This window comes from Rhipicephalus sanguineus, chromosome 4 (assembly GCF_013339695.2).
Source record: "Rhipicephalus sanguineus isolate Rsan-2018 chromosome 4, BIME_Rsan_1.4, whole genome shotgun sequence".
Classification (NCBI taxonomy): Eukaryota; Metazoa; Arthropoda; class Arachnida; order Ixodida; family Ixodidae; genus Rhipicephalus; species Rhipicephalus sanguineus.
In genome coordinates, this window is record NC_051179.1 from 90714224 (window position 1) to 90730024 (window position 15801).

The 15801-nt window shown below is 46.0% G+C and overlaps 1 protein-coding gene across 2 annotated transcripts in view; it reads left to right on the top strand.

The window, feature by feature from the left end:
- The first annotated feature begins 586 nt into the window (after positions 1-586).
- The window catches only part of LOC119390412 (uncharacterized), a 133247-nt gene continuing 118032 nt past the window's right edge, over positions 587-15801 (top strand). For both annotated transcript variants that reach the window (XM_037658026.1, XM_037658027.1), the window contains exon 1: positions 587-1027. In XM_037658026.1, coding sequence (XP_037513954.1) covers positions 968-1027 — 60 coding nt within the window. In that variant the 5' untranslated portion in view covers positions 587-967. The remainder of the gene's footprint in view (positions 1028-15801) is intronic.

The following is a 15801-nucleotide window of genomic DNA, read 5'->3' on the forward strand; positions in this document are numbered from 1 at the left end:
GTATCCTTGCATCTTCCATATATCCAGTTAAACTCGGTTTAAAGAATGTCTACTGTTCCCCTCTCACGCTCCTCTCAGTTTAAAAATCTCAGCTCTGTTTTTTATGTTCTCGTTCATCCGCTCAATTCTGTCTAGCGAACTCACACATTTTCCAGCATTCTGTTTACATTTTTCTTCGATCGAATTTCATCCGTTCGCACAGGCGCCGCACCTTTCCATCCTCTTCTCGGTCCCTGTCATACGAGCGTGAGATGGCGTGAAAAAAAAAAAAGAACAGGGAAATATTCTGAAAAGCGGGAGAGCGGATCCAGAGCTAACGCGGCCAAGTGCGAGCCTTCTCCGCTTCGCACGTTTCCGCGGAGTAGGAGAGTAATGCCGAGGTGCACGTCCGAGGCGCCACCCCCTTCGTCCGTAGAATCCCGTCGAGCTTTCCCTCTTCCCTCGTCTCGTCCCCAAACTCCCGGCTTCTTCTACTACCCGCCTTCTGGCGTGTCTCGCTCTCTAACGATTGGACGCCCAACTCCCGGTCACGTGGCTACCGCCACGCGCTTCCATAAAAGCGCGCCGTCGCACGAACGCCAAACTCAGAGCGCTCGCGCGGGCACGCCGCAATTCGTTCGCTGCTGTTTCATTTCTTCTGCAAGCGTCGCGTCACCAAATACAAAAAAACAATAATACAGTAAGCAGTCCGCAGCATTAGAGTATAGCATTGCACAGGTGTAACTGCGGGGCCATTTGTGAAAATAGAAAATTGAGGTTGTCGATTGAAAAGCTGATCTCCATTAGGGCAACCGCAAGCAGGTAGTACACAGAAAAAGCTGTCTGTCAATAGTGTTCCTTTGCAGTTCACTGTAGCTTTCTTTAGCCCAATTTTCCTTGCCATAGATTCACTTAACTCAGCAAGACTAGCGTAGAGTATCAGAAAGAGGCGTGACTGCGTATCGGCCACCACCCCAACTGCTTCGCGATGACGTCCCTCTTTGGCGTGCTGCTACTGGTCACGGCGTCATTGTGTTCCGCCCTAATGGTAAGTGTCGTCGTTGATTCAGTGCACGAAAATTTGGTATGCGGCAGCTATATATTCAAGTAACGAAAAATATACTTAGTGAAATCTAGGGCACATGCTCGTTACCACAGCCACCCGCTTCTCCTAGAGGTTCCTCTGTTCCTGCATGCGCATCTATATTATATTCGATCATGTTTATGTTTTCTAATGACAACTTTGCGTGGGATTTGAACTTTGTCGATATACTAAATATATCGGTGAAGTATGCTATGATTTGAGCGAGCGCTGACTCATGGTACATTCGGCATCTCGTACCGCTGCGCACAGTGGGACGCCAAGCGCGACGGTTACAAATGAGGTCCCACACTAAGCGCGACGATGATTAATGAGGTCCCAGTGCCGGTGCGCTTTGTCAAGAATGTCACCAGTTAAGGCAGCGAACCCCGTGTGATCAAGAACTGTCATGTCGCCTCTACCAGCAAGAACGTGTGGCCCCATGAAGCTAAATTATGGCTGCCCTACAGGGTGACAGCAATTCAAACAGACGACATACTGTGGTCAATTAGCACAAAAAACAGAAGTGAGAGACAAGCAAGAAAAGCGTTGCTCTGTACTGGCCTTGTTTAAGGCCCTCCTATACATTTATTGGGCTATGTAGCCGTAGTTTATGATCTGTTTGAACAGTATTGGTCGACAAGCCGATCAACAGGTGCTATCAAATGCAAGTGATGCACCTTCACCATAAAGGTAAACTTAGATTTTGATGAATGAAAATGCATGCGCATGGTGACTTTCTTTATTTACTTCATCCGAGACACTAAATCTAGCGAGTAAAATACATGAAACGCTGCTCGTGAAAAAAGAGTCGCACTGCTTCAGAACGCTCCCGTTCCTTTAGCTGCGTCGTTTCTGCAGCTCAGCTCAACTCAGAATTTAGCTTAGGCACCCTCCTTGAGCAAAACTGTATTATGTGTGTGTGTCTAAATGGCAATCAATATGATTAAATGCCGTAGTTCTGCTCGGTCTGAATTAGCACATAGTGCAAAACGCTGGTTGCCAACTACACGACAAATATTTTATTTTTCTCAGCTATCTGGCTATAGCGTGCTCAAATTGACAAAGCATTCACAGATTCCGTTCTCGACCGCGGTGCTTGTGTACAGGAAAGACAACGAAGTGATAAACATGTCAACAGGAAACACCGAGCAACATTTTTCTCATATACTTGCTTCTTTGGGGACGTTAGACGCAATCAATCAACAAATCAATCAATCAATCAATCAATCAATCAATCAATCAATCAATCAATCAATCAATCAATCAATCAATCAATCAATCAATGTGTGGTGTTGGTGCTAATTGCTGTTCGCTACATTGTGGTATGAATTATACATAGACAGGTGAGTAATTTCTAAACAATAACTAAACTAGACTGTCGTATGTAGCTCATGCCTGGGCATTTCTATTACAGGAACAACGGATTGAAGATTGTTTGAAGTATTGCTCCATTTGCAGGGGCAAATTATGCGCGAGCACTGTGATTCGTTTGTGTCTGTGTTCATTTAGTGTACTATTGCACGTGATGCTTCTGTACGCTTATGAGACGCCGTTGTAAACGCTCCAAGAAATACGGCACTCTACGCGACGACCCTTCCTCTCACTCCTTTGTAGTTTTGCAATCACAGGTGATTCTGCAGCGTGAAATTAGCGAGAAGAGCACACATTAGTATCATTGCTACTCCTTCGCTAACCGCTTTCTGAGGTCTTTCTGCCTTCATTTATGCTAACAAGTTCACCAGCACAACTAAGCTAGTGCAAGGGAAACCTCCACAAAACTTCACAATGTAGACAATTGCAGCGAGTCTGTTGCATTTGTCCTGGAAATGAGACAGTCACCGAAAAATGAAGTAAATTATTCCGCTTGTCTTTGTGCGCTATTATACCGTAGGCCACTGCAATAATTCCATATGCATCCTTGCCAAATAGATGTGGATTTGATACATTTTTCATACATTTGTCATATATTATCATACGAATCTTAAGGCAACATATGGAAATATTGGAATGGCACACGGAACGTTGCAGTAGGGTAGGTGGTACTCGATAGGGCAGTATTGATAGGGTGCCGTGGATGCTTTCAATCATAAATGGATGCTTTCTTATCTCCCACATCCAGGAAGAGAAATAAAGATGCAAGGTCCTTTCCATAAAAATTTTTTACATAACCCTAGGAGACCACGGTGCTACTGTTTCTCTCCGCACACTGTGGAGAGAGAAAAGGAACTAAGATGGTACCATACGATGGATAGCAAAAAAAAGGAATAAATAAATGAGTGAATAAAAACAGAAGCACCTATATCAGATAAAAATGATTTATTCTTTCACTGAGAGTGTTGACACTAGATAAGCTCGGAGCAGAATATGTAGCGTAACCACATAAATTGCTACCTTGTGGTGGTGCTAACTCATAATACGACATATTGTCTTCGATAAATGCAGTGTTGGCATGTCATCATGCGGACATAGCATGCAGTGTGCAGCGAAGCTTCACTTCACTACTGCTGAATGATCATCTGGTAGAATGCGTTCAAATGAGAAACTTGTCAAATGTAACATTTTTGAGAGCATAGAAGGTAAACATGAAAGGAGCAGTGTTGCATCTACAGTATTACAGAACTAGTTGGCTGTATAAAGTACCCTCATCGTTAACTTGGCAAACCCCTCCCCCTCCCTGCCCCTCGCGCTACATCACCTTCCTTTTTTTCTTCTTTCGGCCCAAAAATAAGCGTCCAAATAGAATGAACACCTGTGGCGTATCCTTATTTATGTTTCAGTTTCTTTTCCTCAAATTACATATCGTCACCTTAAATCAACTCGGTTGACTATATCAATGGTGGGACTGAAGAATGAAGTGATTTACGTGCAACTCTTGCAGGGTTTGCGTAGTCCAGTGTCTTGCGTCCGACCGTAGTCGGACACACCATGTTGGTGACGAGGATTATCGAGTTGGTCGCTTTGCCTTTTATCCCCTTTTCGGAAGCTTTGAGGGGCGCAGCATGCTCAACGGCAGATAAAATCGCTGTTCGCATCATGGTTACTCCATGATATATCTGCACATATGCGATATTACTTTAAACGAATGGAACTTATCTGCGCATATGCTGCACTTTGCATATTTATATCATAGCTAATTGTGCTATTTCATAGTCGAACTCCGCCTACTTTCTTACTGTTTTTTTTCTCCTTTTTCTTATTGCAAGCCACACTGTCCATCAGTGATGACTGAAACATCTCTCCACTGCGGAGTGCTCATAACTTACTTAAAGCTAAGCCGCTTCTGAGCAGCTCCAACGCTGTCAAATATAAATGAGCTGGTGCGCATAGTCTGCGAGCAGTGTGGGAGACGCGCCGAGGAACTGCATCTAAATTCCGTGATCTGGTTTTGTCCTATTTGTTTTCCCTGTGCCGTACTAGTCGGTCTTAATCACAGAAAAGGTGTAGTAGAAATACTGAGCGAAATGTCAAACAACGGCAACTGTCAGCGCACCACTTCGAACTATGCACTATACTATCAGAACATTTACTAAAGGAGGCAGTTAAAACGGGATTTAGTTAAAACATGTGCCGCAACCAAAACGCCAGCAAATAGTCGTGAAAAGGTCACTTCCGCACAATTCTTGACAAGCGCATCCGTGATGGTCTCTGGGAAGGAACTTTTCCTTGAGTGTTGCATGGCAACCCGAAATGGCCGAGAGTGTGGCTCGGCTGGCTTTTAGCAGTACAACGAGCGCCGGAGTTGGAGTCGAGACTAGTTATAATTCATGGCGGACGAATTAGACTTAAGATGCGCGAATGGTTTCTAAGCGTGAAAATGTAAACAGTGTTTGAGCACTGAATAGCGGAAAAGAATTAAAGATGCAGGTATAGCTGAGTACTGACATTTTGAAGGCTAGTGAAACCGTGAATGTGGCATGAGATTACAACGTACGAACACCTAGAGGCCTTTTTCCATGGAAGACGGCCTTTATATTTCAAGACATTTTTGTAGTGAGAGGACTACCTCAGGTTTACATGGACTACCTGAGCACGAGGGGATGAATTCACAAAGTGTTAATTTTTGAATCAGCTCAGTATCACTGATCAGCCGACTTTGCTAGTAATATGCCGAACGTCATGATTGGCGTCAAATTTCTCTTATGAATTATCTGAGCCTACGACATTTTCTTTTTTTCGTGATTAGAAACGTTGGTTGTTCGTCTAATAATTATGTACGGAAATTCATGCTGCTAACATTGACAACTTAATGAACAGCCTCCACTTACGATTTCAGAATAGACGCAATTTAGGCATGTGTAAAAAAGCGCGACACAAAAAACATACGCACGCACGCACACACATACACATACACATACACGGGCGCGCGCACACACACACGCTCACGAACATACACACACACACATGCACAAAGCATGAGAAAGAAACGCCTGCCGGTATGGCTTATGGGATGTTTCGTTTATGTTTGGTTCGCGCTTGTATCCTTCTGAATTACCAACATGTTCAAGTATTTACACTGGTGAGTTTTTAATGTGCACTTCTAGACTGGTAAACTTAGCCTATTACATTTGTTCCATTATCAAATGCTCACGTCAGCTTAGGCACACACGCCACACCACTCAGCTTGAATAAATGTATTCGACCTATACGTCTCATTGCTGGCAGCGACTTACATGCTCACTCGAGTCTAATGGCACGTCCCACTGAATCATAGAGTTTCCTACAATACTTACTAGAGGGAACTCTGGCGCTAGTGTCTATGGGAGCTGCAACGCATGACGCTTCAGCCAGCATGGGAATGATGGGTAGTACACAAATTTGTCTAAACTTCGTACTTTCGGCTCCGTTTGGCTCCGCGTCGGCTGCGTCCGCTTTGTCGAAAAACGAAGTTCAGCAAAAGTCAGCAGTTTCACTTCGCCACTTTAACTTCTTTAGGCTCAGCAATTCAAATCTGGTCACGAAGTTCACAACGATCCATTCTTTTATCCGAAAGAAAGCCAAAACATAGCAATAAACAAAGCCACAAGTACGTTTGAAGCCGCAAGCACGAAGACTAGGCAAATTTGTGTACTACCCATCATTCCCATGGTAGCTGAACGATCGCAGCGCCAGAGTCCCCTCTAGTTAATTTTAGGAAACTCTATGCACTGAATGAACACGTATGTTGGCAAAGCTATTCCCTTGGAAACATTCGAAACGGTGGCGATGCTCCGACGAAGGCCCTATTACGGAGCTTCTGAGGTTCTTCTAAGCGCTCCTACATGTTGGCTGCATAGACATCGTTATGTTCCACAATATACTGTACTCACGGATTCAAACGGGACATCAGTTTTTTGTATAACGACTGGCATGCGCCATTGCTTGATATAACCACGTCATGTCGCGACGAATCTGGCCTCTAAGATAACGCTGGCTATGATCTACGCATTATAATCGAAATTACGCCGATATGACCTGAACTGAAGACGGTGGAAACAAAAGTATGTGCGTTACTTAGCCCTCAATTTAGCCCTAGGATTTAGATGAATGGTAAAGAACCACATGTGGTCAAAATTATTCCGGCGTCAAGCCTCTACCATCGTATTTACAGTGTGCCTCATAAAAGTACGGTAGTTTTGGCTCGCACAACCCCAGAATTTTTTAATACAAAATTGATTTATGCCGAGGTCTACCAAGACTTAGTGACGTCATTGCCGTCACGGAAGTGACGTCGTAAAAATCCACACGAACAGATGACAAAAATATCAGAAGAGAAAGTTTCGTTGATTTCGGTGCGACGATATGTGCCGGGCTTTTAACCACTGCGCTACTGGCGCACATGCACGAGGCTTAACAATCGCGCCTTAAATCTCTCACACCTTCTCCCTCTCGCGGCGATCTTGGTTTGCGGGGCCGGTGTCGCCAACTGGGAGTGAGGAAGTGAAGTACTGCTTCGTGACCGTGGCCTCCGCGATTAGCTCCGGCAACGCGGCCTGGCCGGGGCTAAATATGATGCAGTATTTCATGGTGCAGTACTCGTGATGCTGTACTTCACTTCACCGCTCCCAACGGCTTCACTACAGTAACGAGTGCGAAATGAGAGCGCTTCGGTAGTCTCAACGCAAGAAAGACTTTCGGTGCGCCTTACGCGAGGATTCAGTTCGGTGACGACGCAATACGTGGTTTGACTTTCGCGCCGTGCTAGCGTGTGACCCATCGTCGCCAGAGTAGTGCACCTTCCACTTGTGTCAGCGGTGTTTCTCCGCCGCCAAGTGCTTCGAGTGCGATAGCACCGACTAATAAAGGTGTTGCAGTAAGCGGTGCAGAAAGGCAACGACGTCGACTTGTGAATGTTGTGGAGTGCGCGCTTTGGTGCAGCGAGAGACACGCAAGCGAGACACTAAACGCCTTCCTGCGTTCACGACCCAAGCCACAAGCTCTGCCTCTATAGTCGGTGACAGCCTTAGAATAAATATAAGCTCCGCCCACGAGACCGCATTGCTCATATTTTGCATGCCTCCGCGCTACAAACGAAGTAGTTCCTAAACAATGGCAATGATCTTAACGCATATAAACCTTATTTTGCAATACTGCACTGACACTGAAATAAAGAAAGCGAAGCTAGATGAAATAAATTGTGAAGGCACGGAGTACAGCGTCAGCATAACAATATATGTGTTGTTTAAATCGCACCCTCCGCCGCGTTCATCTCGGAGTCCATACGAAGAAGTATTGTACATCTCAAAGGTGATGTTTCTGAGCAGTACCTGTTAGGGTAATAAAACAAAGAATGCCAGGTTTAACATAAACCTTAAACTAAACGAATCGGTATTTTACGTTTTCACAGAACAAAACAGGGACATTAATCACATTTAATAAGGGTGTTTGTAATTTTCTTGCGAAAATTTCGCAGCCAGTTTCCTTCACTGCCTGCTGTAACTAGCGCAACTGTGACTCAAAGCGAAGTATGGCGAAGGGGTCTGGATTGCCTTTGTGAATTTCGGCTCTTGTGTTGCCGTAAATGCCGCATTTGCGTCTCTAGTCGCCGTGCTTGTCATAGTGTTTGAGGAAAACGCCAAGGCTTCATTTGACGTCTTGTTTGAACGAAATAAAAGCGTGTAGCAGACATGGTGCTTAACTGTGAGGGCTATTGCATGCGTTGCCGTTACGTTCACGCCAAGGAGTTGTACGCGGCTAAATAGGCACTCACTAAAACCTTTACGTGGTTTTAGGGATTGTTTCTCGCTTCGACAACTTGCACTGGCACAGCCATTACTCCCTAAGCCCTTAAACGTTCAAGTTTTTAATTAATTTATTATTTGTTTCTTACATACCTGCGTCGCCCAAGTGGGCATTACAGCAGGGGGGACCATTTTGTTTGAAGAGGGGCCCCTACCTTCTATATATGTGTTTGTCTGTGCGAAGGTATATATATATATATATATATATATATATATATATATATATATATATATATATATATATATGTGTGTGTGTGTGTGTGTGTGTGTGTGTGTGTGTATACGTAGATTGTGAAGAGGCTGTCATCGGTTGCCGGAAGACAAATAGGAAAAGGATACACGCTTCTCGAAAGACAGTTTATTTGTCAACGTTTCGATCGGAGACCGATCTTTATCAAGGCAACATTTACAAGGCTTCGATGCGCTGTTATAGCATCGTCCTCCGTGCAGAAAAAAAAATAAATAATAAAAAATGTAGAAATGAAAAAACATGTAGCCACAAGACCACGCGTATACACTCGGACAGAAAAAAAACACGTGCATCCTCGAAGAAAAAGAAAGGAAAACATATCAATATTTATATAGATAATCTCGGGGGACACAATCAGTAAGTACATTCCTTTCATACATTTTCAGGCCCCACCTCTCCGCCCCCCCCCCCTCCACATTTGTTCGTGAAGAATAGTGAGGGGGTGAGGCTTCACAAGAAGGGACAAGCGCTTAAAAAAGGATCTACGCACTATAAGCTTCACGAGTTTAATATAAACAAATTATCACTGCGTAATACATGCACACAGTACACGCGAAATGCTAAAAACCACACGTTAGACAAAGACAAGAATTCCAAATATGATATCTTGAAGTATGATGCAACGCCATTCAAAACAAAAGCTTTTTTTTCGCTCAATAATAGTTTTAGCGGCATCACTTCCGTTACGATCACGATCCATGCAATCGACGTGTCACAGCGAGCGCATCATTTCACGGTTTGTAGACAACGGTTACCTCGCACGGCGTTTCTCATTGCAAGGCGTTCGTGCATCGAGCGCGATACTTACGCGGCGGGCACTTCAACCTAGCACATCATTCTGGGCTGGTCGAACTGAATTCCGTTAAGACGACGCAACTGCCCCAATCGGCATACTTCACATAATCACACACGCACCGCCTGACCCCTATTATCTTCTCATAATGCACAGACCACTGAATATTCTCCACACCTGGATTGTTTACTTTCGCATTGTGTTGCGTTAACAGGATATGTTGGTCGCTTTCATTCTCTCACGCTTCGTCCGCACATACGTCACTTATATAGGCGCACAGGACGGCGCATATCGCAATCGATCACCAAGACTCCCACGTTGCGAGCTCCAAGTAACACACACACACACACACTCGCGCACATGTGGCAACGCTAGTGCCACGGCTTTTGCGGGCGGTAAGTCGTACACAGACGCGCACATTCCGACTTCACCTTCACGTCACTGCACACGAATGAACATGACTACAATCGCCGATGTGGTGACCCTCAGGCGGTATGCTTGGTGTATCCGAGCAATGGAGGGAACACACGACGTGTTGCAACTTGACGCTGGCGAAACAACGGAACGCGCTAAAGCGTTGTAAAACACACCGAGCTGCTGCCGCTTCGGTGCACTTCAAACGCGGCATAGCCACAAGCTCCTACTGCATTGGATGACGACCGGCGAGGATGATGCTGGGTACGTGCGGATAACAGTAGGCAATAGCTTCTTCTAGAAGAAACAAACACCGCAGAAAATTCGAATCGATGGATCTCGGTCTCGCTGCAGCGGTACCTCGCCTCTCGTCGCAAACGGCGCCCTGTTGCATTTTTAGATGCGAAGTATCTTATGGCGGAGTTCAATCCGGTGGTGGTGGTGGTGGTGGTGGTGGTGTGCGGCGCGACCACCCTTACTGCGCATGCGCATACCCTCTCCCCTCCACCTCTCCCTCTCCGCATACCCTCTCCACTTTCCCTCTCCAATTTCTCTCTCCCATCTCCCTCTCCACATTCCCTCTCCCCACCCCTCTCCCCTCCCCCTTCCCACTCTTCCTCTGAAACGCGGGCTAGACATGCCGAAATTCTCTCCTGCGCAACGCCGTGATGAGCATCAGCGCATGCGCGTCCCCTCCCTCTGTCTCTCCTCTCCTACGCTGCCCCCTCTCGCACGCCTGCCGACTGCGTTCCCCGCTCGCCCTGTGAGAATTAACGGCCAGGCTAGACGGAAGACAAGACGCGCGTAGCGTTCCTCTTCGCGTTCCACGACGCCAGGTCGGTAGCATGCCCAAAGAACGCCAACGGAACCCGATCGTGCAAGTGCTCCGGCTTCGCATCGCCTCATGGTCCCCTTTAGCGGGAAATGTTCGTTTTTCGTTGGTTCGTCTTAATCGTTACGTCATGGTAAAGAGCGGACGTAGTTTGACGCGCATAATCCAAATAGACAGCGGTACAGTTTACTTTATATTCTTACCTTGTCACAGACTATAGCATTCCTGAAGAGCTGTGTGCTATACCCACAGGCTAGGTTACCCCAGCACAGGGGAGCGCACACCTTGGCGTTCCTCTCGCCAAATGACGACGCTTTGAATGAGTGCATATCGAGTACCAGTGTATTATTGTGTGCTTGCTGATGCCGTCTTTGCGAGGCATTCACCATACGCTGTGACCAGGCGTATGTTAACTACTTCAGCTATCACAATTAAGGATTAAATCATAATCACTTCCGTTATTCGTCGGGATGGAGATGTGCCACTAGGCGTCCGCGTGGGTGCATCCACGTCAAACGCGGCTATAGCTGCCAAACACGAATCGACATTGCGCAAGCTCTGATATATAAATGTACAATAAACTGTACTCCTGTGAAGATACGGTTCACTTTCGTGTTTTACCGTTTCTTATGCCGGAGAGATCAACCATGTTTTTTTTTTTAAATAATAGACGCATAATAAAAAGATCGCATGCACCTTTTCTTTACGCTAGAGTCACCTTTTACTGTCTCTTAGTTTCTTAACTCCCTTTCGTTAGCCAGCCATTCTAAGCATTAACTTCCTTGTCTTTCCATCTATTCCTCCTCATCCACCTCCTATTTGGTTCCGTGCGCATCGAATATACAAAGAAAAAGTCACGAATTTAATCTGCGAAAGACTTCGTGCACAGCATTTCTTCTACGAATGCACAATTTTAATGATCTCACTCGATGTACAGCTAATTTTATCCCTACCGTGGCCGAGATGGCTGGGCGTACGTGCAAGCCCAAAAAGGCTGTCGTGTGTGGGCGACTAATTCGTGTTTAACGAGCTCGGCTGATTAGGCGTAGGACGTCAGTCGCGTCCGACTTGGACAGACGTGGCTTACACTGGCTCCTTTGGTGATCTTGTGTGTGTGTGTTTTTTTTACTTGAACGTAACTTATCATCGGACACACGCCCGTAAAGAATCTGGGTCGAAGAGAAAGTCTCGGCGTGCCAAACGCAGCTGTGCCGCAATTAAGAAAGTGGCACTAATTAATTCGTTTTGTGAGGTCAACGACTCGGTGAACTACGACCGAAGCGCACAATTTCTTTTCCCCTATTCTTGCCTGATCCGGAAGCGAATCAAGAGTTTGTCTGACGCAACTGCAGTTGGGAAGTTTCTGATGTGTATAGAGGTAAGTTTTTTGTAGAGGGATGATGAAATGGATAAGCACGGATGTCATGTAAGCGCGATATTTATGAAACATTATTGCATCATACTTTTATGTGCGCCTATTACGCCTGTATAGAAGCTGTGAATTGTGTGTTTCGACAACCACCAACAAGAAAGGAAAACTGATAAAATGCGGACTTGAAATCTAGAAACAAGGTCTGAAAGCAATGAGTGGCCTACTTCGAGCGTGTAGCACACGTGGCTGACCAGAACTTTGACGTGCAATACACGGTCATTTGTACAGGTTGGACGAGATGTGGTAAAGCTGCCAGGAAACGCAAAAAAAAATGCTATTCATTAGCGGAAAACATTGTTCTGATTTGCCTTTTGAGCACTCAGTTGTCGACTAGAGCTCTCGCGACTACGAGGCTTCAATTATGTGGGACGTATTTCTATCATACGCTTTTTGAAGCACTATTATGCAGGCATAGGCACACACTTCAAGGAACGCATTGAACGCCCGGCACTTCCAATAAAATTGGTGGTCCGTAAGGCTAGCGAAGAAAGCGAATACAACATGATAGACATTTTAGTGTAGCAGTTGTAAAGTAACGCTTATCGACGACATCAACAGGCATTCTTGCTGAGCTGGTGGGTTCATTACTTGAGGAAAAACTGGTATCGCGCAGAGAAGACGGGGACGAAGCGAAGACGCGAAGTGACATGCACGGGCGTCGACTTCCAGCTGTTTATTATCAGAAACCGCGCCGATTTATATATGCTGTCGAACAAAGTAATGTCATAACAGAAATACAAACATGGCAGAACTAGCAATTCATCATGAGCCACTAAAACAGAGTCAAGGCATGCGCCAAAAACTGCACTAACGCGGGCTGTGAAAACATGCCAGAACACATGAACACGTGCCAACCCTAGTGAGAGGCAAAATGGGCATCAAACACTCGACGACATTAGATCTGAAGTGCTAGGAATACATTATAAACGTGGCCAATGAAGTTGCGGCTCGATAGTTGTTACGAAAAGTGGATCAGAAAGTTTTACACAAAGTGGTGGTTTTGGTCATTTGAGAGCTCACGACAACAGATTAAGAGCACAAGCAAGTGGACTGTCACTCTTATTTTTGTCATAGCCTTTTTCACGCGTTTCGGTAATTTATTACCTGTTTAACCACGGAATTTCTTCGCAAGAACAAGAAATTTGGGCATTGACACGAGTGTCAACGCAACCAAGAACGAAATGTATAAACGGAAAAAAGCGGCATAAATTCAAGGAAATTATAAATATATAAATTGAAATAAAAACGCGCACTTTCTTCTTACTTCTTCCACATCGAGAAACTTACAGCTATACTACAGTGCTCACAGACTGTAATGCGACATCAGAAGTTTTGGTTTAACGGCTGTTACACGCAATCAGTCGAGATAACCGCGTCATATCGCTACGAATATGGTCGCTAAAGGTATTGTTGACTCTGATGCAAGTGTTTATGTGTAAATTACGCCGAAATGACACGAAATAAAGACGGTATAAACGAAATGAACTGTATTACTTAACCCTAACTTGTCGCGTTTCAATCCATGAGCGCTGAACACTCGGTTTTGGCAAGGGGCTCTCTAATATGCGGCCATACCTGCAGTTAATGAACGGCGTTATCGACGAGCAAGAGAAAAACAGGCAGGCCCTTTGGGTCAGAGCTCAGGAAGCTTCCTTGCTATAGCCCACTAGTTTGCTAGCCGCAAGAACATCCGTGGAGCACCATCTTCACAACGACGTTGCCGATAGCGTAATGGTTTGTTGTCCCTCCACAGTGGCTACACGCTCTTGCTGGGCAATTTTTACTGTTGGGTGTGTAGTTAGGCACACATTCTCAGGGCAGGTGTTCGCGGCGTGTCGTTGTGCGCGTTTGTGAACCCGCACACGCAACGAAGGTTCATAATTGGCGTCGCAACGCAAAGACGCGTTGAGGTGTGAACGCTGACAGAAAGAAAAGTAGAAGAGTGTTCAAAGGGCGTATTAAGCCGATTCTTTCTAGTAAGAGACGGTAGACTCGGCGCAGGCAAGGCGTGTGGAGGAGGCAGAAACTGCGCGGCAAACAGCAGAACGGAAGCTTAGACAGGAAGAGAAACCGCGCTCGGGAAGTGGCCGGAAGCGGCGGAGCTGGTAAGGGAGGCCCTCGAGCCGACCTAATGAGGTGACCGCCGGCGACGCCAATTATGGGGCCTTGCCAGGCTAGAAAATGCCAAGACGGCTTTCCTGCTGCGGAGTTGTAAGGAGAAGCGCCACTTACAAACGACCACGGAAGCCACTGGGAACTTGGTTCCATCGAAGGAACCCCATGAGAACTGCTGGTCGCGCATTGCGCGCACTACTGCGTAGCACGACACTCGACTGGCGGCAATACGGAAGGTTGATATCTGCTGATAGGCTATTTATACACATTACTGCCTATATTGTCAGCACTCGTAACTCTCCCTTCCTAATAAGTTTTTTTTACAGCGAAAGCTGTTATGAGATCATTTCAGCGGCCGTTTTTGGCGCCGTAGTTGTCCGCCGCCGCCGCCGGTGTCCGTAACCACTATCGCTCGAAATAAGAAAAAAGTCCAGGATGGAACGAGGTTCGAACCTGGGCCCTCTGCGTGGGAGCATTCAACCTATGAGCCATGCCGGTGCTTAAAATTGCTTTGCAAAAAGGTCCTATACAGGTTTCATGTCGCGAAGGAACCACATTACATATGCAATATAGCTCGGTAGAAGAGTAAAATAAGCACCAAGCATCGCACAACGCGAATTCTGTAACCAGGCATCACACAATACGAATTGCGCAACGAGTAGGTTGTTGAATGCTTCCAACCCATTACAAAGGGCTCCGCCATAATTCTTCATCGTGATCAGGCACAGCATCAACAAAACGCGCATAATGCCTTACGTGCGTTTAGCAAGTACCACGGCTCTCCGTAGAATGATGACGAAAAATGGCACACTGCCTGCTGCCCTACTTCTCAAAAATTACAATGATTTATAGCGTAGTGGGTTCCTCGCAAGTGCACTTGTATTGGTTGCCAAGGAAGCCGATAAGCGCATAATACGTTTCCTCGGGGTCTCAGTAAAGTTCTTCCCCCTCCCCCCTCTCTCTCACGTCAACGTATGTTATACAGCATGACGGGAGAGGGAAATAGCGACCGGCCGTCACCCAATGCAAATTGCATAACTGGTGGGCCGTTTAAAGCTTCCAACCCATTACAAGGGGTTGAGCCATAATTCTTCATCGTCATCAGTCGTCGCTTCAACAAAGTGCACATAATGCCTTACAGACGTGTAGCTGGTACCTCGCTCCTCCGCAGAATGACGAATAATGGCTTAGTAGGTGCTTCCCAACTTCACAAAAATTGTGATTTATGGCGTTGTGGGTACCTTCCTAGTGCACTTGTATTAGTAGCCTCAAGAGAGCTTACAACGGGCTCTAGAAGGAGGATACAACTTTATTAAAAGAAATTTCATGGGTTTGGAGCTGGCCGCTTGTCTGCGGCGACCTCTTCTGCCCATGCAATGACTGTTTTCTGCAATATTTCGTCGGGGGACCGTATTAAGGTCTCCAATGTCGTTTCGGAGGGAGCTGGCAGAAGCTCTCTGGGTGGGGGAAGGCCCTCGCATTCCCAGAGGATGTGACTTTGGTTTGCTACGGCATTTTTGTCGCAATTTTTGCATGTTGAGTCAACCTCTCCGCCTGTGAATATCGCTAAGCGGTGAGGAGTGGTTAGAGTGTTCGTGTGAATTCGGCGGAGGACAGTGGCCTGCGCTCTCGTGAGGTTGCTGTGCGGTATGGGGTATAATCTCCTGTCATCTTTATACATATTT